Source organism: Schistocerca americana, chromosome 7 (assembly GCF_021461395.2).
Source record: "Schistocerca americana isolate TAMUIC-IGC-003095 chromosome 7, iqSchAmer2.1, whole genome shotgun sequence".
Classification (NCBI taxonomy): Eukaryota; Metazoa; Arthropoda; class Insecta; order Orthoptera; family Acrididae; genus Schistocerca; species Schistocerca americana.
In genome coordinates, this window is record NC_060125.1 from 425224364 (window position 1) to 425252268 (window position 27905).

Sequence of the window (27905 nt, forward strand, 5' to 3'; positions counted from 1 at the left end):
ACTATCAGCCGCCTTTAGTGAATTAGCAGTCTACTAAAAAGTTGATTAACTCTCTACAGTAAATTGATTTCTTAGGATGGATAGGATGTGTGACTGCCGTGTACGGACGCAGCAGGAGCTGGCCACTGTTCGCGAATAGCTGAATGTGTTGTGGCCGCGGTCAGCCGTCTGCTGCGGCAGTGCGGCAGTGGGGAGTCTGGTGCGTCGCATGGTACACCCCAGGTGTTACATGCTTCACCCACTATCCCTACTGTCGAGACATCTTCGCGGGTACCCGGCGCGGTTGGACCACTCTCTCCCCAAGGGGAGTGGCGGGTTCAGCGGCGTTCGCGGCGCACGAGGCGGAGGGTCAATGTGGAAGTTGGCCGTGTGGCATCGCCCGCTCTGCCTATGAGTGGACATGTGGCCGCTCCTTCAGCAAGGTCCGAACAGGCACACGGGGGGGGGGGGGGGGGAGGCGTTAATTAGTTATTGGGAGCTCCAATGTTAGGCGGGTGATGGAGCCCCTTAGGGAAATAGCGGAAAGGTCGGGGAAGAAGGCCAGTGTTCACTGTGTTTGCTTTCCGGAGGATCTCATCCTAGATGTGGAGGAGGCCCTGCCGGCGGCGATAGAGAGCACTGGGTGCACCCGACTGCAAATTGTTGCTCATGTCGGCACCGATGGCTCCTGCCGTCTGGGTTCAGAGGTCATCCTCAGTTCGTACAGGCGGTTGGCGGAATTGGTGAAGGCGGAAAGCCTCGCTCGCGGGGTGGAATCTGAGCTAACTATTTGTAGTATCGTTCCCAGAACCGATCGCGGTCCTCTGGTTTGGAGCCGAGTAGAAGGCTTAAACCAGAGGCTCAGACGATTCTGCGGAGATCTGGTGTGCAAATTTCTCGACCTCCGCTATCGGGTGGAGAAACGTAGGGTCCCCCTGGATAGGTCAGGCGTGCACTACACGCAGGAAGCGGGTACAAGGGTAGCGGAGTACGTGTGGAGTGCACATGTGGGTTTTTTAGGTTAGAGAATTCCCTCCCTAGGCCCGACAAGACGCCTCCTGAGATGCGGCAAGGTAGGAGTAGGCAAAATGCAATAGGGAATAACAATATTAATGTGCTAATAGTAAACTGCAGGAGCGTCTATAGAAAGGTCCCAGAACTACTCTCATTAATAAACGGTCACACTGCCCATATAGTACTAGGGACAGAAAGTTGGCTGAAACCAGACGTAAACAGTAATGAAATCCTCAAACTCAGATTGGAATGTATACCGCAGAGACAGGCTGGACAGTGAAGGGGGAGGCGTGTTTATAGCGCTAAAAAGTGCAATAGTATCGAAGGAAATTGACGGAGATCCGAAATGTGAAATAATTTGGGTGAAGGTCACGGTTAAAGCAGGCTCAGACATGGTAATAGGATGTCTCTATAGGCCCCCTGGCTCAGCAGCTGTTATGGCTGAGCACCTGAAGGTTAATTTGAGAAATATTTCGAGTAGATTTCCCCACCATGTTATAGTTCTGGGTGGAAATTTTAGTTTACCGGATGACTGAAACGTTCATAACGGGTGGCAGGGACAAAGAATCTAGTGAAATTTTCTTAAGCGCTTTATCTGAAAACTACCTTGAGCAGTTAAACAGAGAACCGACTCGTGGCGATAACATATTTGACCTTACGGTGACAAACAGACCCGAACTATTTGAAACAGTTAACGCAGAACAGGGAATCAGCGATCATAAAGCCGTTACTTCATCGATGATTTCAGCCGTAAATAGAAATATTAAAAAAGGTAGGAAGATTTTTCTGTTTAGCAAAAGTGACAAAAAGCAGATTACAGAGTACCTGACGGCTCAATGCAAAAGTTTTGTCTCAAGTACAGATAGTGTTGAGGATCAGTGGACAAAGTTCAAAACCATCTTACAATATGCGCTAGATGAGTATGTGCCAAGCAAGATCGTAAGAGATGGAAAAGAGCCACCGTGGTACAACAACCAAGTTAGAAAACTGCTGCGGAAGCAAAGGGTACTTCACAGCAAACATAAACATAGCCAAAGCCTTGCAGACAAACAAAAATTACGCGAAGCGAAATGTAGTGTGAGGATGGCTATGCGAGGGGCGTTCAATGAATTCGAAAGTAAAGTTCTATGTACTGACTTGGTAGAAAATCCTAGGAAAAGTTGGTCTTATGTCAAAGCGGTAGGTGGATCAAAACAAAATGTCCAGACACTCTGTGACCAAAATGGTACTGAAACAGAGGATGACAGACTGAAGGCCAAAATACTAGATGTCTTTTTCCAAAGCTGTTTCACAGAGGAAGACTGCATTGTAGTTCCTTCTCTAGATTGTCGCACAGATGACAGAATGGTAGATATCGAAATAGACGACAGAGGGATAGAGAAACAATTAAAATCGCTCAAAAGAGGAAAGGCCGCTGGACCTGATGGGATACCAGTTCGATTTTACACAGAGTACGCGAAGGAACTTGCCCCCCTTCTTGCAGCGGTGTACCGTAGGTCCCTAGAAGAGCGTAGCGTTCCAAAGGATTGGAAAAGGGCACAGGTCATCCCCGTTTTCAAGAAGGGACGTCGAACAGATGTGCAGAACTATAGACCTATATCTCTAACGTCGATCAGATGTAGAATTTTGGAACACGTATTATGTTCGAGTATAATGACTTTTCTGGAGACTAAAAATCTACTCTGTAGGAATCAGCATGGGTTTCGAAAAAGACGGTCGTGTGAAACCCAGCTCGCACTATTCGTCCACGAGACTCAGAGAGCCACAGACACCGGTTCCCAGGTAGATGCCGTGTTTCTTGATTTCCACAAGGCGTTCGTTACAGTTCCCCACAGTCGTTTAATTAACAAAGTAAGAGCATATGGACTATCAGACCAATTGTATGATTGGATTGAAGAGTTCCTAGATAACAGAACTCAGCATGTCATTCTCAATGGAGAGAAGTCTTCCGAAGTAAGAGTGATTTCAGGTGTGCCGCAGGGGAGTGTCGTAGGACCGTTGCTATTCACAATATACATAAATGACCTTGTGGATGCCATCGGAAGTGCACTGAGGCTTTTTGTGGATGATGCTGTAGTATATCGAGACGTTGTAACATTGGAAAATTGTACTGAAATGCAGGAGGATCTGCAGCGAATTGACGCATGGTGCAGGGAATGGCAATTGAATCTCAATGTAGACATGTGTAATGTGCTGCGAGTACATAGAAAGATAGATCCCTTACCATTTAGCTACAATATAGTAGGTCAGCAACTGGAAGCAATTAATTCCATAAATTATCTGGGAGTACGCGTTAGGAGTGATTTAAAATGGAATGATCATATAAAGTTGATCGTTGGTAAAGCAGATGCCATACTGAGATTTTACATTTTTACATTTTACCTTTCCATACACAATTTTCACAAAGAAAGCCACATTCGCCAGCAGTTAGTTTATAGGGGCACCGTTTGAAACTTCCCCTTTGTATGTAAAGAATGACAGTGCTGGAAAAACTCTTGCGTTATTTGGTTTTCAAACAGCTGAGCAAAACTGAACGTATTCAAACAGTTTTCTCTTTACTTATTCTGATCATCACTAAACTGACACACAATGTTTTTAGCGCATCGCAATCTGACTTTCAATAATCCCTACAAAAAATGGCCCTGACTAATAATAACCTATACCTTTCATGAATCACTTACCTCTCAAAAATCTTCGTTACTCGAACTATTGCAATACAGCAAGCGCCAATACTGCCAGCTAAATAAAAGATTCTAACTACTGAAGGCGCTAACTACTGATAGGCATAGTTAGCAAATGAAATATTTTGATAGAGAACAAACAATGTATTTACCTTAATAATGTTCAAAAGTCATAATATATATATATATATATATATATATATATATATATATATATATATATATATATATATATATCAGTTCATGACATCCAGTCTTACAAATTTCCTTTTTTTGACGGACACACGTCCAGATCGTCCGCTCATAGTAATCTCTCAAAACTCTGGCATCTCTCTCCCCACATCCACCACTACTGGCGATTCGCCTCCAACTGTCCAACTCTACGCGCAGTTCACATCCAACTGCCCAACACTGCACAAGCGAATATTCCAACAATGAGTCCAACCAGCCACAGAATGCACACAGTGCAGTCAGCGATTTTCATACAGAGCACTACGTGGCGTTACCAACATAAAAACCTAAACAGCCTACTTACACGATGACTTCGCTGATGAGACCGCTACAAATATCAACACAACAGCCAGGAAAGCTCGAGCAGATGACAACACTTCTTGTAGGAACCCTCGCTTCCTACAATGTTGCCAGTTTGTGCAGATGGCCGTTATGTGATTCGATTTCAGTGTTTACAAAATGAAGTCGAAAGTACGCTTTGTGTAGCTGATGTATCTAGAGACAGGTAATGTGGTCGAGCAAGATTGCAGCAGAGCCAGGAAACGAGTGGAGTGAAGAAGATCGAATTCATCTTCCGGCAGTCAAGATTATCATACAGTGTTACGCGACTTTCGTTACGAGAAAATCATAACCCAGCAGGATGAGGACATCAGAGGTCTGGTGGATTAACGGTAGGTTCTTATGGCCAAAGTGTAGCTCCGATTCGCTGTTCATGCGATTATTTTTTATAGGCACTAACCTCCGTCCTTCACCTCTGATAACATGAGTGAAGAACGTCAGGTTGCACCGTAGTTCTAAATCCACATTAAACATGATGTCTCCTCACTATGACTGGAGTAGAGTCGGTTTAGGTTGGGCCATGACACACAGAAGTCATGGCAAACAGAAACTCTGTCCCCAGTAAGCCTCCTTACTCTAATGGTTCAAATGGCTCTAAGTACTATGGGACTTAACATCTGAGGCTATCAGTCCCCTAGACTTAGAACTAATTAAACCTAACTAACCTAGGGACATCACACACTTCCGTGCCCGAAGCAGGATTCGAACCTGCGACCGTAGCAGCAGCGCGGTTCCGGACTGAAGCGCCTAGAACCGCTCAGCCACAACGTCCGGCCTCTTACTCTAGAAATTGAATTTTTTTAAAGAACGAGGCGTCATGTAATATTACAGGACACTTATTTTAATTAAACTTGAGTGATTCAAAAGTTTGGTGCCGGGCTGGGATTTCACCCTCTTGAGACGATTTAGTCCCATCACTATCCATCCTTGCTTTCCTCAAGATTCCTAACTACTCAACGTCTGCACGAACGGTTCATATGTAAGTCCGAATCTTGGTGTGGTTCAGATATGTATATTGAGTTATTTCAAGCTTTACTACGTGGACATAAATTGGGAAGGCTGAGGGAGGAAGGTTCTTTTTATAAGGAAAGTTTTAAGAGTTCAAGAATTTGTAATCTAGCAGACGAACATTGTAATCTTCGGGGATAAAAACTGTATGTGTTATTAATTCAACAGGATGAATTCATTCGAAACCCGTGGCCTCTTATCCTGACCTGTCCTGCAATGTGGGCGCACAATATACTTTCAATTGGAGGGGCGTGGGTCAACTACACCCTGCTGTCTGAGTTGCCAACCTACATGCAAAACATACTTCACTTCGACATCGACGAGGTGAGTATCTCTATACCTCAGGCGGGAAATAAACACACTATCAGTTTCCGTGACGAGTATGTATCACACTTTTCCACATTTGTTTCAGGCTGGCCTCATCTCAGCTCTGCCTTATCTATTTTGTTGGATGAGCTGCAGTGTCTACAGCTTCCTGACAGAGAAATTAACACAGAGAGGCGTGCACCTTATGACTGTCTTCAGAATATGGAACGCTGTATGTAAGTAAATCTCCTTGTTAAACAAGGTGTTTCACAAATCCTATCACAGGCTTCTAGGAATTGTAGAGGGGGCGTAGTAGATAAAGTTTTAAGAAGGAATGGATGTCCGCGCACTAGCGCCTTACTAACAGCTGTAAAATAACAGGTCAGCGTTATTGAGTAAAAAGTTCTTGGATTATTTACCACTTGTAATTCGGATAAAATCTGAAGATTTCGATGACCACCTCCTTATCGCCGTGCGGAGCTCAGTCTTTGTGTCGTAAAAACAGGGGAGGCTCCCACTTTATGTGCAGAGGACGGCGTGTGATTGGCTGTATTACGTGGTTGTGGCATTAAAGAAATAACGCATAGTGAAGTGGAGCACTCTACGTCCATAGATTATACAGGGTGTTCAGAACTTCTAGAAGGTAAGAGTACAGTGAGTACACAATATTTGGAATTGGAACCCATGTCCGGGAGCGTACCGTTTCCGTTCTACGACGGTTTCAGTTCAGATGTGTAATGCGTCCACATCTCCAGAGGGAAAGAGAAAGGTCTCAAAGTCGCTCGTCCCGGCATGCAATAGGGTAGACAGATCGACTGCATCAGACGGTCACCTGATGTCACTTAACGTTTGCCTTGCTGCGAGAGAGGCCTATTCAGTGCTTGCACGTCTCGGATACAGTAAACATGGTTAGGTACACGTTTTCGGAATACACAGCCAGCTAGTCGGTTGTGTGACGAACGTTTCCCGCAACGTAACAGGCAGTCGCACAAAGTTTTTGCCAAAGTTACGCAACAGCTCCGAGAAAGAGGTACTCTCACCCAGAAGGGGCAACACTCTGGTGCTCCACTGAAACGCTGCACTCCCGAGTTTGAAGAAGATGTACTGTATCATGTTGAAGAGAACCCGTCAACGAATACTCGAAGAACTGCGCGTGCAGTGGGTGTTACAGTATGGTCTGTGAAGTTCCTCATGAGCAACAGTTACATCCTTACCACTTAACAAAGGGCACACGCTATATGTCTTGTCGATTTTCCACAAGGCGTTGCCTACTACACGAGGCTCCCGCACCGCTGCATCGATACATCCCTGTTTATATGTCGAGTCTGTTCACAGATGAATGTAAATTCAATAGGGACTGTGCTCTGATTTCACGAAATAGCCATCTTGGGCAGATGAAAACCCTCGTGCCACGCATGTTCAGGGATTTCATTATTGGTTGGGTATTAAAGTGTGGGCAAGTATTCTGGACGGTCACGCGATTGGGTCATACCTCCTTCCACTCAAGCCCACTGGTCCAGCAAACTTGACTTTCCTAAGAAACGTATTGGACATGTTCTTGGAAGCTGTGCCACTGAGTATCAGCCAGGATATGTGGTTTCTGTCCGATGGTGCACCACCTCACTTCTCACTTACGGTTCGGATACATCTCAACAGACGATATTGTGAAAGACGGAGATGCCGAGGTGCTCCAAACGTGTGGCCACCGCGATCGCCGAACTTAACTCCTATGGACTGCTTCTTGTGGGGCCGTATGCAAAGTTTAATTTACGAAACTCCTGTAGAGACAGAAGAAGATCTGCTAGTACGAAATTCTGGCCGCTGCACTAGAAACTGAAGAGACACCTGGTGGGATGGGGAGTGTGTACCAGAACATGCTTTGTAATTACAATGTCTGTAAAGACGTTTGTGCTCCCCACATAGAGCTGCTGTTGTAATGAATCAGTACTGTTCCGTACGTGTAGTATGCTAGTTTTTTTTGTTTTGTTTTGGAATAATGTAAGCACGTGATGTTTAAGTGTTTGCAACGTGGAGTTCACGTGCAAACCGGTGACAAGTGAAATAATAACAAGTACAGAGGACTTGCAAGATACAACTAATTTATTACTGATCAACAGTTTAACCCAAAGGGCACAGTATTTACCAAAACTTTTCTACAAGTGTCTCTTATTCACAAGTCAGAAAAATACATTACACAATATCTTTATAATTGAAATAGGTGCAAAGAAGAACTTCTTATAACTTCTATACTAACTGTAAGCACTTCAGTAATAAAAAGTAAAATCAGTTTCATTTAACAAGGACACTTGAATAATAAAGATGAAATAAGTTTCTTTTAAATAGGTCACCTGGGCAAGCGCAAAAGGACAATTCACGAAATTTCCAATTTCCGCTACCCATCAAGAATTTCTCTTTAACATGTACATAAGTTCAACTCCCGCTGCACATAAGGTATAATTCAGAACACTAGTCTCCTTCCTTTATGGTTTTGAAGGTAAATATATAAGCAGTATAGCAAACGGAACAGACACCTTGGCGTCCCAATGCAAAGGAAACTTAACTTAATGCAAGATCCCCACTCACTGCAACCCGAAGAACTCAGTGACGCCGTATCGGCTGCCATTTTCCCCACGGCCAAAAGAACCTCCCGTTCCCTCTGGTACTGGTCGGCCAAGGCGTCGTACTCCGGACATCGATTTAGACATGGCCTAGGTGCCCTCTGCAGTGCTGCAACGGAAAAGCACAAACACACAGCCACAGCCAAAAGAAACAATGTTAACAGCCCCAGAATATAGTAAGATAAAATACAGCAAAGATAGATCACATCAAGACAAAGGCAAATTAAAAATGGTTAAAAGAATTAACTGTAGACCTCAAATTTCAAAATATGTAATATTGCCCCAGCACAAACAGACTAGTTTTAAAAGGGCAACGATAAGACAAAGCATAATATTATTACACCAGTACGTCGCAGTTCCAACACAATATTGGCACTCATAAGAAAAGGTAGATGCTAGTGATAACACGTGTAGGCCCGAGTGCAAAACTAGAAAGTTTGAATGTCTACTTCTTCAATAGACAGCTGTGTGGTACATAGTTCAACTCTGTGTAGAAGACCATGGTCCAGTCACGCCTCAAGAACCTGCAATAACAGGCTGCCCCAAGTAACTGCTCCGAAGAAATGTTATAAATCCTTGGTACTTCAGTCTGAGATTATCTTTAACAGGTCGGAACAGTTGTTTTATTTTCTCGAATGGGCGGAAAACTGGTCTGATTCCCTGGCTGTTTAGAATTTTACCTATCTCGGTAGTAGCTGCACCACAGAATGCTAGCGTGGTATGTGCTGGTCCTCCTTACACGATACAACAGCATAGCGTCTTGGATTTCTCTACGCCGTTGACCTAATAACACGGACTGAATACTCGGTCCTTCTCAACACCACCGTCAGATGCCTATTCTCGGAGACTTGGTGCTCCTTGTCTGAAACAGTTCTGCCTTATGTAGTATGGTTTTCATCATAGCTCTGCTGTGAGTTGGATGATGAGAGGTACGCCCGTTGAGATATATGTATACCATTCAGAAGGTCAATCAACAGTTGCAGCTCCTACTGCCAAGCGGCCAAATGAGGAAAGTGTCGACAGCATACATGAAGAAGCAGGATCGACAGAAGCGAGCTCTCTTCAGTGCTCGTTCTTCAGTATCCTCCATAAAAAATTGGCCATGGCTGTTGATTGTGCGAACCCATGGCTGTTCCATTACTCATTTCGTAATAATTTCCATCGTACAAAAAATAAGTGGTGATCAATGTTTGTCGAAATGATTTTAAAATTTCAGAGGCCCGATAATTTCAATTTGTCTTCCACTAACACCTTTACAAAACAGGAGACCACGTCAATGCTGACCATGACTTTACTTAGGCATATCCTCATCTCCTTTATGATATCAACAAGTGTTTGTGAGTTCTTACACAGTGGCCGATTATAGACGTCAATAGTTCAATGAGTTAAGCACTTTGTCAGACCATATCTAGGAGACTCGATAGAACAAGCAACTGGTCACAGTGGTACGCCATATTTTTGCAACCAAACTCATGTCCACCTGCTCCCAGTCCCATAGTGAGAGTATTGACAACAGAAGTATATGGCAACTAAATAAGGAACGACTGTTGGAATCAATTTGATATGTCGTTTGACATATCCTCTCCTTAACGATGACATGGATAGTCTTCTATAAAACAGATAAAACTACTATTCTGTAATAACGCAGGTGATGTCCACTGAGTATTTATGCATCCTTAGTGCACAGTGTTCAGTCACATCACTATTATTTTGCGTGTAGAATGAGCGTAAAGGAGAACTCAGCACTGCTGGACATTTGAATTGCAACAGTCGGGAGGATACAAATTACGAAATTTTACTTGTTTTGCTTTCACAGAATAGTAGGAAGAATATATGATTAAATTTGTCATTTATTTGGAGATTACAGACTGTGATATTTGGTACACATTTGCCACCTCTCGCAGCAGTAACGACTCTAACCTGGCTGGACAGCGAATCAATCTGAAATTGGATAACAGATGCGGATGCGTGATTCCATGCTGCTTCAACCCGACGCAGGATTTCATCAATCGCTGTGGCTAGTGAGTGGTTGTGGCACACAGGTTTCACGGCAGTTCATGACCATAAGTTTTCAGTGGGTGAGATGTCTAGAGAACGTCCTGACCATGACAACAGCTGAGCACACCTCGTATCGAGTTAGGTCAGGACAGCAAGTGTAACATGCAGTCTTGCGTTGTCTTCTTGAAAGATAATGCAGGCGTCGTGCGCCGGCCTTAACAGGTCAGATCTGTAATGACTGCTGTCCAAAATACCGCCTATCCGAACCACAGGTGATCGTCTGGTATACCCTATAGCACGTTATACCATCAGGTCAGGTGTTGGACCCCTACGACGATGGTGAAGGCCGTACTTGATTCTCCTTGAAAGTTGCACATATGGTCACGTCCATACAAACAAACCATTTCCTGAATCAAGGCACATGACGATCCTGCATGGCCATAGTATTAGTATATCTGTCATTAACACCAGTCGCGAGAAGGAGAGGGGGGAGGGGGGAGGGGAGTATGGAAGTTCGTTGAGATCCTGCATGGCGTTGAGTATAGCCCTTCTGAACCCGTTTATTTCGTATAGCACGGCAACCCCAACCAACGTGAGCGGCAACGCTGAAGATAAACTGCAATCTCGATATGCCACAATCCTAGCACTTTTGAATTCCGAGGCGTATTTGAAGACGTTCCTTCTTCTTGCACGAGGCATAACACGATCTTCTCACATACAACAGATGAATGACAAATCCACTTTATAATTTTCTCTCATGTCTGGGATAGAGAATGGTGTTACACCTACGTCGTGAAGTTTCGATTAAAATCGAATTTGCTTATCCAGATGTGTAGTAGGGGAGGATGTTGTACCAAGAAACAAGTTTAAGAATTTAGTCTCTAGCCAGGCCTGTAATAGAAGTTTAATAGATTTCCTTTATGGCATTCACGTTTTATGTGATGCAGACTTTTTACGAAATTACAAGAATTGCTCCTGAAGATTCAGATCTTTCCGAGCGTGAAAACATATTCCAAGGACTTAGGAACAAACATTTGTCTGAAATTTAAAGGCATTGCAACCGAAAAAAAACTTGTCAATAATGCATTTAACCATCTATCTGTTACATTACTACTCTATTACGAACCAATAATCGAAAGTGAAATCTAATTAAGCAGAAGTGATATGAAAAACCAGTTGCAAGTTAAATGCATTTTGAAACTGAAGCTATTAGACTCAAATTTCCATTTTTCAAGGCAGGTAAAGTTGTTAAGACATTAAAGCAACACAGTTCATTTGCAACTCTCACTTGTTCTATGGTGAAACGCTTATTTCAAGATACACGATAGTGAATGAGTGACGTGGTGTTCCTTAACTGTCCACACGTTATATAAATATTCCTAAACATGTATAGCATTTTACTCACGGCATAATTTTGTATCCAAAGAATTAACAATATACTCGAAATAGTTTTAATATATTTTACAGCAATTCAATGCATAGAACGTGAAACATTTACAAAAGCTGCACAAAACACAACTTCATGTCTAACAACAACTAAAACTGTATCAGATGGTAAAAACTACCTCCATCGTGTGATACTAAGATCAGTTACTAGACTGAAGCACCGACCAAAAGACATCATGTGTTTCTAGGTACACTATCCTCTAGGTCGCGGGAGTACAAGTAGTGACGTCAGTCCACATCGCTGCAACTAGGCATACTCCCAAGGAAGAAAAGTGCAGCACGTGACGTCACCATCTCTGCACCGCAGCTGCAGGAAAACAGGCGTGTGGTATGCAACGATTTAGGAAAGACGGGAGACAGATGTGGTGTTAATGGCACAACTGATATCTTGGATATCGTGATTTTAATACTTATTTAAATTACGTAATGATCACAGGTTGTAAACAATTGCATTTCGGCTCTACGCTACGAGAAAATACATAAACATTATAGTTTAGTGTGAAGGCCAGACATTTTATAACATAAATAGAACAGAAAATAATAGCATTTCCGCTTTTATTAGAAAGCTGTATATAAAAATTACGTGGAAATTTTCCGACCTTTGCATTTCGTTTTTCCTTAAGTCTTTTAATTGTATTACGCCATAATGTTTGGAATATTTGTAATCGATACTGCGTGTTAGGTTGTGATCTGAGGAGGTGCTTCGGGATTTGAACTTTGCTAATTTCATAACAGAAAAGAATTCGTGTACATTTGTCAAACCAAACATTCATTATATCCGTACAGTATGGGCATATAACCTCGGAAATCTGGTTTCGGGAACATCTTGCAGAAATCATGCAGGTCTTCCTTGTGGTTATAAGTGTCCTTCAACTAAACGTCACATTGTAGGTTTAAGAGTTCCATTTGGTACGTGTTAGGAACATTGTTGGCTGCCACTGAATACGGGTTGCAAAAAGTTGAAACATACTAGACAATGTTTCTCCATCTTCAAACCTGGACTCAAACTGTTTACGAAGACACTGTAGGATCTACACATATTCTTCGGTTAGACTAATATCTGGAATACTTCCATACGACAACTTCGGCAAATCTAAGTGTTTCCAGCCGCCAGTTGGTTCGTCCACAGGCCCAATACCATTTTAACTGCTTTGACACTATGGTATATATCTGTTATGATGAGGACCTTCCCTTGGACTGAGGTATTTTAATCGTTCAGGTGAACTGTTAATTTGGCGAGGAAAGATAAGTCAGAAACATAAGTTTTTCTTGCATCTGAGGAACATGCTGGTTTTGACTAGTCATGAAAAATGTTATTTCGTCTCTTAATTCTAAGACTGGATACAACCTCACTCTCCTTCCGGTTAACCACGCCACATTACAATGGTAATGGAATCACCATTCTGACCGCCACATTCTTCAAGAAAAGTTTTTAACTATCTATATATAATGCCTCTTGACCATATAGAATTTGTAACTTGTACCACAGTACTTATAACATTTTTAACTTGAATGTTCTTATTGCAGAGATTATCTTTATGAAGATTACAGTGGGTTTCAGTGACATCATGTGTTGCACAAGGAACATGTTTTATATATTCTTTGATCCACGATATTAATCCAACATCGACTGCTACCATAGACGGAGCCCAATCTGTTGCTGCAGAAACAAGCTTTTTCAACGCCTTTGAAAATGTGCAAACTACGTGGTGGTGCCCTTAAGGGAAACTAAGTCCAACGATTCGTCTGTCATGTTCAACTTGTCATCGATGTCTCGAATGTTAACTAACTATACAGTATCTGATATGTCACTACTCTCATCGACAACTAAGAAATAATGTACAAATTTCATTCATTTCTTGAATACGTCTCATAATGGTCTTAGGGGACAAACTTACTCTTTCAAAGTCTTCTACCAACCGCTGACACATTTCTTCAGCAACCGTCACAATCACTTCTTTCGCAAAGTCTGCTTCAGCAATCGGCCTTACTTTTCTGGCTATATGAAGAGCTACTCCTAGATCAGACGGGCAGACACCTCGCTGCTTTGATAGTTCTTCACGTCAGCGTGTCGCTTTAATCCCGATATTACTGCGCCATGTTCTTCTTCTCGACATTTCTCGTATTCACTTACCCAGCACACAGAACCATGTAAATTAGTTTTCTTGTTACTTCGCACTTTTTTATTACGATTTTTCGGTAAGAAAGAAAAACTGGTTGCTCCGTTTTGCTTGTGCTTGCCATGTCATAGTCATCGAGAGCGGTACAGATGACTGAACCCTTCAGTTGCATCCTCACAGCGCCTTTTCTGTAGGCAACACTGCAGTACACAGCTCTCGCCTGACGTCAAACTGGCAGACTTTACATCGACTGTTCTAGGTGCAACACACTTCCCTACTCTTCATGCTAATTCGACGTTTGTTACGTGACCCCTTCATGGTCTTGGAAATTTGAGAGCAGTGAAGTTTTGATACTGGCTCCTCCGTATGCCAAAATACTTTCTTGACTCCGACCTACACAAGGAGAAATTACCATCGAGTTAAAATAAGAGAAAACAAAGCCCATACGGAAATATTTATTTTCTCTTCGCGCCATTCGAGAATGGAAAGGTAGAGAATTATTCTGTGGTTGTGTATAATCTGTACCAAATCCGTAGCTGTTAACTGTAAAGTAAGTATATAGATGTAGATGCAAACACAGAACACAATTCAACGATGTTTTAAGTGGTCAAACCTGAGACCCGAAAAAATTTTAATGGCCGTGTCAAAAATTCTCAAATTGCGGTACTGTAATTCAAAACGGTTTTCGGTGAGTGCAGCGTAAAAGTTGTACAAAGGAGAAAATTTATTAGTGATTACAGGAAAGAAAGAAAAGGTAATAGAAACGCAAATGTGGAAACTTGCATAAACGCGAACGTTAGGCAATGAGGTGAAAGCTGCGTCGCTAGCAGCTACGCAACCACAATTTTCATTCTCCTTTCATACAGACCACAAAAGGCATTAGGCGAAAAGAGAATTTATATCTGAAATTGAAATAACTTATTACAGAATTATCTGATGTCGTAAAAAATGCTGACAGTAAAGGAACAACGTCTCGTAATACTACATGTAAAATTCTGAACAAACCTCTAAATAACAGATAGTAAAAAGTAACTGATGGAGCTGCAAGAAATTACATAGCAAGAAGTAGTCAGCATCGTTAGAAAGTCATCTAACAAAGAAGTGACATGCCTTGAGAGCTGTATTACGTTTCATGATATTTCAAACCATATTATATTGACTAGTAAATTATAATGGACAGTTCCTTAGCTATCATTAACTAATCCGCCCAGACTGTGCAGAGTTCGATACTGGTACACAAGATTAATGACACTGAAATTCTGTGCTATTTCAGTTTTATCATGCCTGCCACATTGAATTTTATGAAAAATATCGCCACGTCTATTGTGGGAAAATAATTGCACGACGTCGAAATTGAGTGATGTCTCCTAGTCTGTACGGTACTGGCTTGTGTGAGAGCACAGTAAAGACTCAATCGTGGAACAAAAAGATAGCCGCGTACCCTCTCGATAAGTCCGCATGTTGAGCATTTCGTTATGAAAACAATCGTGGAGTTCCACCCCACTTCTGCTTAGCCGATTGTTACTAAAGCTACAGAAAATAACTATGCATTTTTCCAGAAACACCTTTGTGTTCTTGGAACTGATAATAATGAAACCAATTTTACACAATATTAGAGTATTTAATCCTCCCGCGTGTCTTCAATGTAAACGAAAAAATAAAGATATTATGTGTCATTTGCATCAGTTAATTACAGGTCTACGACACTGGCTATGGTTTCGAAGGACCGGTTTTTTGAGCCGCTGATAATACTGACGCATCTCTCACGACCATTCCTACACTGTCTCGATGGACACTATATTGGGCATCATATTCGTCACAGTGGTATTGTTGTACCTGTAAAAAGGTGACTCACCAGATTATTGAACGTGGTGATGATTCAAAATAACAGACTGCGGTTAAATGTGCACACAATGGAAGATTCATTCGTTTGAGATCTAACTATATGTGCGTACGTTACTGAATTTTCCACCAACTTCAACTAGCAAGACATGATTTGTCTATAGCAGCAGAAAAATACACTGAGATGACAGAAGTCATGGGATAGCGATATGCACTTGTGCAGGTGGCGGCAGTATCGCGTTCGCACGGTATAAATGGGCAGTGCATTGGCAGTACTGCTATTTGTGCACAGGTGATTCATGTGAAAAGGTTTCCAACGTGATTATGACCGCACGACGGGAAGTAACAGACTGTGAATGCGGAATGGTCATTGGGACTAGAGGCAAGGAACACTCTGTTTCGGAAATAATGAGAGAATTCAGTACTCCTAAATCCAGAGTGTGCCGAGAATACCAATATTAACGTTTTAAGTCTCATCATGGACAACGCACTGGCAGACAGTTTCCATTTATCGAGCGAGAGAAGCAACGTTCGATCAGAGACGTCAGTGCTAAAAGACAAACAACATTGTGTGAAATAACCACAAAAATCAATGTAGGTGCTACGAGGAACGTATCCATTAGGGTAGCGGGGCGAAATATGGCGTCCGTGTACTACGGCAGCAGACGACATCGCCTGCAGCTTCTGTCCTGGGATCGTAGGGGACTGAAAAACCGTGGCCTGATCAGATGAGTCCCGATTTCAGTTGGTAAGAACAGATGATAAGGTTCGAGTGTGGCGCAGACTCAGCGAAGCCATGGACACGAGTCGTCAACAAGGTGTTGTGGGAACTGGTGGTGGCTCCATTATGGAGTGGGTTGTGTTTGCATAGAATGGGCTGGGTCTTCTGGTCCATCTGAACTGATCATTGACGGGAAATGGCTATGTTTAGCTACCTGAGGATCATTTACAGCCATTCATGGACTTCATGTTCCCAAACAACGATGGAATTTTTGTGGATGACAATGCACCATGCCACAATTTTTCGTGAATGATTTGAAGAACATTCTGAACAATTCATGAACCACGATTTATTTTCAAAGAATATTCTTAAGAATTTATTTTATTTAACAGAGATTCATCAGGAACATTAACACATTTAATCACACTATGTAAGCATGGAAGTAGTTGCCAGGGAGTAACTGATGAAATCATAACCAAATTCCTTTTAACAAATGTGAATTTTATTCACTTTAATGGTGCCTAAAAGTATTTTATTAAAAGAAACAGATTTAAATTTATGATCAGAAAGCACCCTCTAAATATCAAAGTTACAATTTATTCAGAGGCAGAAAGAAACAAGTTTTGACTGTATGAGCTTTCGGGCAGAGAACCTTACCGCTCTCTTTTGACTCGATCGTAGTTACGACTGCTCTCGGCAGCCTCTGAAAGACTACACTGGTGCTAATCTGCAACACACCAGATAACTTTAAACTAAGAGTTTTAACAAATTACACAAGCACACAAACTATGCACCCCCCGTAGGAGGGATGGAAATGGTACAAAACGCTAACAATTAAAATCTTAACCTTGCCACCGAAGGTGCAACTTGATTTTAACTTTTAAGAAAAGTCTTACGGTGAAACGGTGGCAACTTTATATTCTAAAATGATCATTTACATAAAAGCCCATGAAATTCAGTATTATATAAAATTCTACAAGGTTGGCCAAACAATAGTTAAGATGCTCTACAGTACACAGATACCGCCTCTCAAGATCATAGGCAATAATATCAAAGTTTCCAAAGATCAAAACATATTTCAGGTATTAGGCCGTTACACTCCAAGCAGTAAATTCGTTAACACACCAAATCCGACAAACATGACAGAGGCAGCTACTAACGTACGGTAGATTGATAGGAAGATTACCGAACAACCCGAACCGCAGGTTGCTCTCACCCGCCCCTACTCCACAAGGGAAAAACGGACCACCCAATTTATAAACAACCACCTTCCCGCGGGTGGGCAAACGAAGAAGAATGGTGGGACGACCCCAAAGCAAAACGGGTGGTGATCTCACCAAGAAAACAAGTAGAATTTAACAAGAGTAAATCAAACAACACATCACTAATCACTTAACTTCTAATAAACTGCGATTTCTCGAGAAAACCTGACGCAGAACCCCCAAATCGCTGTCCCGAACCGTCCGCTGCCAGCCGCTTCAACGGACGGAGGAAGGCGCGCCGATCTCCCGTCTCACGGTGTCGCAGCTCGCACCGGCCAGACTGATGTGGGTTGACTCCTGTTGCTCTCGTATCGACCTCGAAGTCACTACCCCTCGCTATACGCCGCGGCCCACTGGACTCAACGTGGCGATCTCACATGCACCGAAGCTCAAGACGGACAAGTCATCTTGTATCTGAGTGCGCGACCGAATAACCGATCGATCCAACCGCCAATGACCATTGCCTGAGCAAACTCGAGCAGACTGGTGGCCTAACGCGCAGACTCAGATGCAGGAACTAAGCCCCGACCGTGCGACCGCTGGCTGAGTTCTCTTACTGGCGGAGTGGAAAGACTCTCATTTTGCCGGCTTTAAAAGTTGATACGAACGACAGACAGACACTAACTGCCAAACAAATGCGGACGAGAGACAGACTAGCAAGCTGGGGACGAGACACTGACCCAGACTCACCCACTGGCGAGCTCATAGCGCCCCTTAAATGCACTTTCCCCTTTCCCACCAGAGGGAGACACCAAAGCTGCGACTGCCATAGCACCGCCACCGCCAGAGACGGAAGGCGACTGCTTCACACTACGCGGTGCGGCGCGCTCTTCAAAACAGCAGTTCTTTACCACGACTTAATTCCAGCGAGTGATTTGGCCACCAAGATCACCCGGCATGAATCCCAACGAACGTTTATGGGAACTAATCGAGATGTCAGTTCGTGCACAAAATCCTGCACCGGCAACACTTTCGCTGCTAAGGACTAGTGTAGGAGCAGCATGGCTCACTATTTCTGCAGGGGACTTCCTACGGCTCGTTGAGACCATGACACGTCGAGCTGCTGCACTACGCCGGGCAAATGGACATCCAACACAATATTAGGAGGTATCCCACAACTTCTGTCCCTCAGCGTACGCTATAAATTTAGCGGTGACAATTGTAAACTTGAGTTATAAATAGAAAGTACCTGTAAAGTAAAGCAAGCAAATGTGTTACGTTTAGTGTCATTAGCACACTTCCCATCACTAACAGTTTGAAACTTGTGTAATCCTGAATGGCCCGGGTCATTACTCCAACGTATGTTTGTTTTCGTCTGCCACATGTTGTACAAAGCTCGACAGAACGTTCTGCACAACATGAAAGAGTAGAAGAGATTAAACAGTGTGTTTGAAATGTTGGCAGCTTGCATCGGGCCTGCGATCTGCCTCCTGGCGGTGACTCTCATCAACTGCGACGTACCGTCCATTGTCACGCTGTTCGTCTTCACCATGGTGTTCCGCTGCGCCATATACGGCGGCCAGTACGTCAACCACATCTATCTGTTCCCAAGGGCCTACGGAAGTGCGGCTGGCTTTAACATGACTCTGGGGAACTCCACAGGGATCATCACTCCGATAGTCACCAGTGCGTTTGTAGCAGGCCGGGTAAGTGTTCACAAACTGGCTAACAGAAAGTCCTAAACTGATTAAAAAAACACGTAAAACCTAGTAATGTCTCTTTGAACTGAGCTGTGTACATGAAAAACGTGACTTTAGTAAAATGCCCAGGAAATATACACATTTTTAAACAAGAGGTTGTTCCAAGAGAGGTATTGGTATGTATAATCTCACAGAGTGAAGAAAATACTGTTAGCCTAACGCCTGTTCATAAGAAACACGAAATACACTCTAAGACAAAAAAATTACTGACGTACCACGAAGGAATTACCGATTATGACGGAAATCAGTAGATGTGACGTACATGTATATACCAAAAAATATAACAATTTCAGAAAAACTACAAGTAGATGATTTATTGAGGAGAAACAGCTTCATATATTGAGCAAGTCGGTAACGCGTTGATCCATCTCCGTTTCTTATGCAACCAGTGATTCGGTTTGGCATTCACTGAAAGAGTTGACGGATGTCCTGAGGGATATCGTGTTAAATTCTGTCTAAATGGCGCGTTACATCTTCAAAATCGCGAGATGATTGGAGGGCCGTGTCCATAATGCTGTGCACATTCGCGATTGGGAAGAGGTCCGGCGACAGTGCTCCCCAACGCAGGGTTTGGAAAGTACGAAGACAAACAATAGAAAATCTCCCCGTCTGTGGGCGGGCATTATCTGCTGAAACGTAAGCCCAGGATGGCTTGCCACGAAGGGCAGCAAAATGGGGTGTAGAATATCGTGTGCTGTGAAAGGAAATGGCATCCCAGACCATCACTTCCGGTTGTCGAGTCGTATGGCAAGCAACAGTCAAACTGGTATCTCACCATTGTCCAGAGCATCTCCAGACATGCCTTCGCCCTTTTTTGTGTTAGAGTGTATAATGGTCATATCGAAGTTGATCCAGAAAATCAATTCTTGCACTCTCGGCAATGGTGACTTGCTTTCCAGGCAATAAAATCTTGGAAATAATTCAAAATACCCTTGTTTTGTAAATAAAACTGCCTTTTCCTGCTGCTAGTTACTTTATTTATCCCATACTAGATTCGCCTTCTCCTGTTGTAGGACATCATCAGTGGGATCTATAACAATACAGTTTTGTTAGTTACAGATTATCAAACAGTTCACTTCGCGATTTTTTGTAAAAAAAAGTAATTACTTCCGATTTGCTGATCTGCGTATCCTCACATCTGGTCTGGAGGTCGCACTACCACTTTTATCACTGCAATATAATCACATCTTTGTGTTCTCGCCTTCCACACAATGTACGCCATGTTTCTCACTCTTTTTTGTGGTGGACTATTGTTCTTTCGTCACTCGATACAACTATTTCGTCGTACAGTGCCTTTCACAGCGAACGTTATTCAATTAGTTTCTCTATTAGTCTCAAAAATGAGATCGACAGGAAGTGCAAAATGGCTAAGCAGGGATGGCTAGAGGACAAATGTAAGGATGTAGAGGCTTATCTCACTAGGGGTCAGATAGATACTGCCTATAGGAAAATTAAAGAGACTTTTGGAGATAGGAGAACCACTTGTATGAACATCAAGAGCTCAGATGGAAACCCAGTTCTAAGCAAAGATGGGAAAGCAGAAAGATGGAAGGAGTATATAGAGGGTCTATACAAGGGCGATATACTTGAGGACAATATTATGGAAATGGAAGAGGATGTAGATGAAGATGAAATGGGAGATACGATACTGCGTGAAGAGTTTGACAGAGCACTGAAAGACCTGAGTCGAAACAAGGCCCCCGGAGTAGACAACTTTCTATTGGAACTACTGACGGCCTTGGGAGAGCCAGTCCTGACAAAACTCTACCATCTGGCGAGCAAGATGTATGACACAGGCGAAATACCCTCAGACTTCAAGAAGAATATAATAATTCCAATCCCAAAGAAAGCAGGTGTTGACAGATGTGAAAATTACCAAACAATCAGTTTAATAAGCCACAGCTGCAAAATACTAACACGAATTCTTTATAGACGAATGGAAAAAGTAGTAGAAGCCGACCTCGGGGAAGATCAGTGTGGATTCCGTGGAAATACTGGAACACGTGAGGCAATACTGACCGTACGACTTATCTTAGAAACTAGAGTAAGAAAAGGCAAACCTACGTTTCTAGCATTTGTAGACTTAGAGAAAGCTTTTGACAATGTTGACTGGAATACTCTCTTTCAAATTCTAAAGGTGGCAGGTGCAAAATACAGGGAGCGAAAGGCTATTTACAATTTGTACAGAAACCACATGGCAGTTATAAGAGTCGAGGGACATGAAAGGGAAGCAGTGGTTAGGAAGGGAGTGAGACAGGGTTGTAGCCTGTCCCCGATGTTATTCAATCTGTATATTGAGCAAGCAGTAAAGGAAACAAAAGAAAAATTCGGAGTAGATATTAAAATCCATGGAGAAGAAATAAAAACTTTGAGGTTCGCAATGACGTTGTAATTCTGTCAGAGACAGCAAAGGACTTGGAAGAGCAGTTGAATGGAATGGACAGTGTCTTGAGAGGAGTATATAAGATGAACATCAACAAAAGGAAAACGAGAATAATGGAATGTAGTCGAATTAAGTCGGGTGATGTTGAAGGTATTAGATTAGGAAATGAGACACTTAAAGTAGTAAAGGAGTTTTGCTATTTGGGGAGCAAAATAACTGATGATGGTCGAAGTAGAGAGGATATAAAATGTAGACTGGCAATGGCAAGGAAAGCGTTTCTGAAGAAGAGAAATTTGGTAACATCGAGTATAGATTTAAGTGTCAGGAAGTCTTTTCTGAAAGTATTTGTATGGAGTGTAGCCATGTATGGAAGTGAAACATAGACGATAAATAGTTTAGACAAGAAGAGAATAGAAGCTTTCGAAATGTGGTGCTACAGAAGAATGCTGAAGATTAGATGGGTAGATCACATAACTAACGAGGAAGTATTGAATAGGATTGGGGAGAAGAGAAGTTTGTGGCACAACTTGACCAGAAGATGGGATCGGTTGGTAGGACATGTTCTGAGGCATCAAGGGATCACCAATTTAGTATTGGAGGGCAGTGTGGAGGGTAAAAATTGTAGAGGGAGACCAAGAGATGAATACACTAAGCAGATTCAGAAGGATGTAGGTTGCAGTAGGTACTGGGAGATGAAGAAGCTTGCACAGGATAGAGTAGCATGGAGAGCTGCATCAAACCAGTCTCAGGACTGAAGACCACAACAACAACAACATTAGTGTAAATAATGAATTACTTGGCATGTGTTCTTGGTCATTCAACAGGATTTTCCCATCTGCTTTGGTTTTATTATGTGGTAATTTTCTTGCATGGTTCGCAAATAGTGTTAATATAATAATACTGTCCAATGTAATTGTAACAGGACCCAGCATCTTTACACTCACTCATGCTCATCCATGAACCCCTCGACATAATACTGAAACGAAAAGTCAAAACAGCTGTCACCAAAGTTTTCAGCCACTCACTAACAGCTAGTACACCCGCCCCCCCCCCCCCCACATCCCACTCCCCTTCAAAAAAAAAAAAAAAAAAAAGAAAAAAAACGTCGGCTCTATCCCCCTCTCTCTCTTACTCACACACACACACACACACACACACACACGGTATAAACATCATAAATAGAAGTTAGTAACGAACATATACTTCATTTGGTTGGCAACAAATAGGTAAACATACCAAAGAAGATGTAACACGTACTGGAATCGCAATATTTACGATGTGAAAAGCAGTGTACGACGAAATAGTTGTATCGAGTGACGAAAGAATAACAGTCCACCGCAAAAAAGAGTGAGAAACATGGTGAACAGTGTGTGGAAAGCGAAAACACAAAGATGTGATTATATGGCAGTGATAAAAGTGGTAGTGCGACCTCCAGACCAGATGTGAGGAAACACAGATCAGCAAATCGTAAGTAATTACCTTTTTTACAAAAAATCACGAAATAAACTGTTTGATAATCTGTAACTAACAAAACTGTATCGTTATAGATCCCACTGATGATGCCTTAGAACAGGAGAATGCGACACGCTTGTGGGATAAATAAAGTAACTAGCAGCAGGAAAAGGCAGTTTTATTTACAAAACAAGTATTTGTATGCTTGCTGCGGAGAATGGCCACACCAACAAACTTGTCAAAATACCCTGTTTCTGCTGATGGTAGTTGCTTTCATTTTCACCGAAAAGTCCGCTAAAATCAGTATTCACTAAAAGTTCGTTCTCAGGCAAGTATTCTCGGGAATGAATATAAGAGGACATGTGCAATCCAAATGCTGTACTGATGGATGGGCGGGGGGCTGGAAATGAATTTTAACTTCTTCGCTAAAGTTGCTCATTCTTCATCTTTTGGACTTGCAGATTTTGTGTTTGCCGTGCCTGCAGTAAAACTTACTGGAAATAAGGTTCGCGTCTTACGCAAAACACATCATTCAAGCGATCCTGTGAAGGCACCAGTCGAGCTGTGTACGTCGATGCTGTGACGTGTATGGAAGACGGGCTAGAGATGAGCGTGCCAGCCGTAGTCCTACTGATAATAACCAGTTCGCAACAGTTCGTGTTGATACGTCTGGGCTCACGATCCCTCTTATCTGTGCTGTGGTACCTGTACGATCTGCCACTCTTGCCCTTACAATACGACAGTCCTGCAGGGCGTCTGTGCTGCGTGGACGTGCAGAACGTCGTCTGCGGGTGTGAGAACATTCACGCGACCACTGAAACCAGCATCATTGCACAACTGACGCAGCACGTTCAAATTTTGTGGAAATTCTCCGGAAGGACCATCCTACCTCTCGGAAGGCCACAATTTGACCCCTTCCAAAGTTGCTCAGTCGGCTGCAGGAAGCACGGGTTGCAGTTCCGTGGCATGATCGTCTGCCTGCTTCACACGTTTGCACTACACTAAGCACTGGTTGTGAGCATTCCCTACTATTTCGTAGACACGGATGACACTCTGGCAGCTATGCCACTAAGCTATCTGTCGGCGGACGACGTTGAAATCATTATTAGTACATCTACTAATCTCCAGGTGGTACATAACGTCAGGGGATCAAAATCGAGTCATCTTCAAAGGTTTACTAACTTTTTTTCAGCAGTGTAATTTTAAGTGCTACCTAATCTAAGAAAATTTTCTGCACTACGAATTCAAGACAGTAAAATGTGGACATATTTTAAGTGATAACTAAAGCAAGAAAGTTTTACAATCTAAGAAAATGCTCTTAGGTCAGTTATCACTTAAAAATATGTTCACATTTTACAGACTTGAATAAAGAAAATCCACTGATGATTGAACAGAGGTGCTGAAACATGTTTGAGTGCCATGAAAAAACAGTGTTTGTTTTAACAGGCGGACCTTATTAACAGTAAGGTACTGACTCTTAATATGCAGCTCAGTAAAGCACGATAGACAAATATACACGAGTCCTATAATCGACCACATGGTATACAATTCCAGAATATTTGAAAACCAGACAAAAGAAAACTCCATACATATCAGAATACTTTAAGCAATGTTAAATCAGTGCATATGTAATGAAGGCAGTACGTTAACTTCACAGATGGACAAGTGAAATATCGATACCATATCGCATGAAACAACGGAAGTTAAGTGTCAACCTCAACTCAAATACCCAGCGTTCGTAAGCCAACTCTGACAAGTGACAAGAAAGAGGAAACACCGGTCGTCTGTAGTAAGGGGCAAACAGAAGCAAAATGAAAGCTTTATCTTCTCGAAAGTAACGTCTAGAGATATACCTTCACGTTACCAACTGAAGACATTAGTATGCTTAGTAGTCAATAGCCTGGGTACAGACGGTCTTTGCAACAGCCGAGTTACTCAGAACTCACGTAAAACGTGTAACTTACATGTTGACTTTGATACCTAAACTTAGCCATCATGACTGAGGATGACGCGATACCGATCAGCTAGTTCACACGGGGCATCATGGAACAGAACTGAATGGAACCTCTAAACATTCCGCAGTTCATTTCAGACGGCGACACACGTGCCTTCAACAGAACGGAATGGATCAGGTCTGGACACGACAAAACGAATCATAAAGGGTTCTCGCGAAGAAAGTAAGTCTGGACTCTGATGCTAGTTAGGGAAAATTGATTCCGTCTAATAATGCTGGAAGTTAAGAAATTTTCGCTGCAATAATTAATTTTGTAGCAGTGGATTTTGTGGTTTGTGTTCTCTTCATCTGTCGTGTACTGTTCGCTTTGTTGTTTTTTTCGTGAACCTTCAAGGATTAAATGCAGGATTGCACGTTTTTCCTGTGAATTTTTGTCCACAAAACAGGTTCAGTACGTGAAAGCGAAAAATCCTTTAGGAGTGGCAATATCTGGAGAACGAAAAAAGGTACCCTGAGCATATATAAGAAAATAAATAAAGAAAACAATTTTCCTTAAAAATAATTTAACAGCGAAAAATTCAGCTCCAGCAAGGAGTAATATGGAATCGGTTTCTACGATATTTGGTGCTGAAAAGGTAAACAAAACATAATAGATATGTAAAGAAGCGCTATGTATTGTCTTCCAAGTAATGTTTGAAGTACTTCCTAACGTTCTGCAAAATTATATTTATTTGATCACGAATCGGCTTTCGTGTTCTGGGCCATCTTCAGGTGACAACTGAATGACACAAACGCACACTGACGTGATGTGCGATTATTTGTACAGAAGATACTGAAATGACAATATGTTTACAAAGGAAATAATTACAGTTTTTGTCACATAGAAATAATTACGTTAACTGAAAAGGGGATAAACATAGTTTTTATGTGGAGATACATTTAACAGTTGACGAGAAATAAGATGAATTTACAGTTTGAATCTAGTATTTGTAACGAAACCTTATTTTAACGAAGGAGAAAATGGAAACTGAATCTGATCCTTTAATGTTATGCTGGCATTCTCAGACATGTATTTGTTGATTTCCAGTATTTCCAGTAGGGTCATCTTTCTGCTTTTCTTTACAGAGTGTAAAGCATCACATTCTGCATAATATGAATGGTTTTCTGCTGAAAGATGGTCGGCGAAGGTTGAATCTTTCTTCCTTAATAGCCAGCTTCTCTCATGTTCACGTAGTGTGATTGCTGCAGCTCTGCCTGACTGACCAGTATACACTTTTATACACTGCTTGCCACTCTGAGATAAGGGATGCAGTTCGTCATTGCTATTGATATGTTGTTGGTATATAAAATGCAAGTCTGTAGGTACTAGACTTTAACTTGTTTTCAATATTGTCTGTAATGTTGCCAATATATGAGATTTTGCACCATAAAAACTTTGTTAATCCCCTTTGTAGTTAATGTAATTACCTCTAGGTGCCAAAGAATTTAATTTTATCCTGTGTAAACACTCTGTCATTTTTGTATATTCCGTGCAAATAATAACCGAGAAAGTTTCGCTTCACTTTTATGTGTGATCCCAACTTTCGGTTGTCACCTGAAGATGGCGTGATAAGCCGAAAGGCGGTTCGTGACGAAATAAATATAATTTTAGGGAACATTAGGAACTGTTTTCCTTTTAACATTGTTATCACGTTCTGCCAAGCACCAACGGAAAATTCAGTTAATGTTTAAAGTGTTTTTATACGTAGTTTTTCTTGAGAAAATAAATGTCAGTGTTGCGAGACTTGGATTATTTCAGTATTTTAGCACTTCAAGTGAGACTGCAGCGCATCCAGAAGGATTTTAATGAGATATTTTGAAATGTTCGGAAGGCATTTTTTACAATCTTTCGCTCCTCATAAGAGCGGAAAATTTGCCACACAACGTTTTTCGAGATCATCCGTCAATTCCGTTTCGAACATTAATACACTCTATCAGTGCTAGTTGTTTGGTTCTCGCAATATATTCCAACTTTTTGTAACGCTGATTGTATGCCACAATCTCACTTTCACCGTTCGGTACTGGGCTAAGGGAAGTGACATTGTGTTGTCATTCCATCTAGCGTGAGCACATCACCATTTGACTGTGACGTTGCCATCCAGCTCGTTCCGTTGACATCCAGTCAGAATCGAGGCAGCTTTCAGATCCTTGGAACCATTGCTTCCAATTAAGGTAGCTCATTGGTTGACAGTCATACTACTGAGTGCGCTCTCTGCCAACCCTCCTACAGAGGAAAAGCCTCTGCAGTACCGGGAATCAACTTGGGTGTCGCTGGACAAATAAACTGAGACCCTAGTTTGAGTGGCTGAAGTAAGTGCGTCAAGTCATAAATTTTCGTTCAACCTCCCAGCTCAATCTCATGATGTTGCAAAAAATTCATGTTCTTCTTAGATTGGTTTTAATAATAAAAACCGTATTTTTTTTTTTCATTTTGGGCTTTGGCTGTTCTACACAAACTTTCTGATAAACATATACTGATGGAAAAAAAACAGCAATGTCAAAAAATAACTAACGTAAAGCACAGAAATTTCAGGAATATATTTGTCTAGGTAACATATTTAAATGTTTAGCAATGCAATGTCATAACTTAATGTTAGCGCGAGGTAAGCCATTGCAAATAGGAAAGGTAGTGTATTAATAACCGATGTAACCACCAGAATGTTGAATGCAACTGTGCAAACGTGCATGCCTTGTGCTGTAAAGGTGCCAGATATCAGTTTGGGATGGAGTTCCATACCTGTTGAACTTGGTCGGTCAGTACAAGAATGTTAATGCTGGCTGTGGATGACGCTGGACTTGTAGTCCGATGATA

General features: G+C 42.1%; 1 protein-coding gene across 1 annotated transcript in view; it reads left to right on the forward strand.

Moving 5' to 3' along the window:
- LOC124622979 (sialin-like) overlaps positions 1 to 27905 on the forward strand; it is a 112609-nt gene that overhangs the window by 57629 nt on the left and 27075 nt on the right. Inside the window, exons 6-8 of the mRNA XM_047148768.1 lie at positions 5421 to 5576; positions 5665 to 5794; positions 18970 to 19211. Coding sequence (XP_047004724.1) covers positions 5421 to 5576; positions 5665 to 5794; positions 18970 to 19211 — 528 coding nt within the window. The remainder of the gene's footprint in view (positions 1 to 5420; positions 5577 to 5664; positions 5795 to 18969; positions 19212 to 27905) is intronic.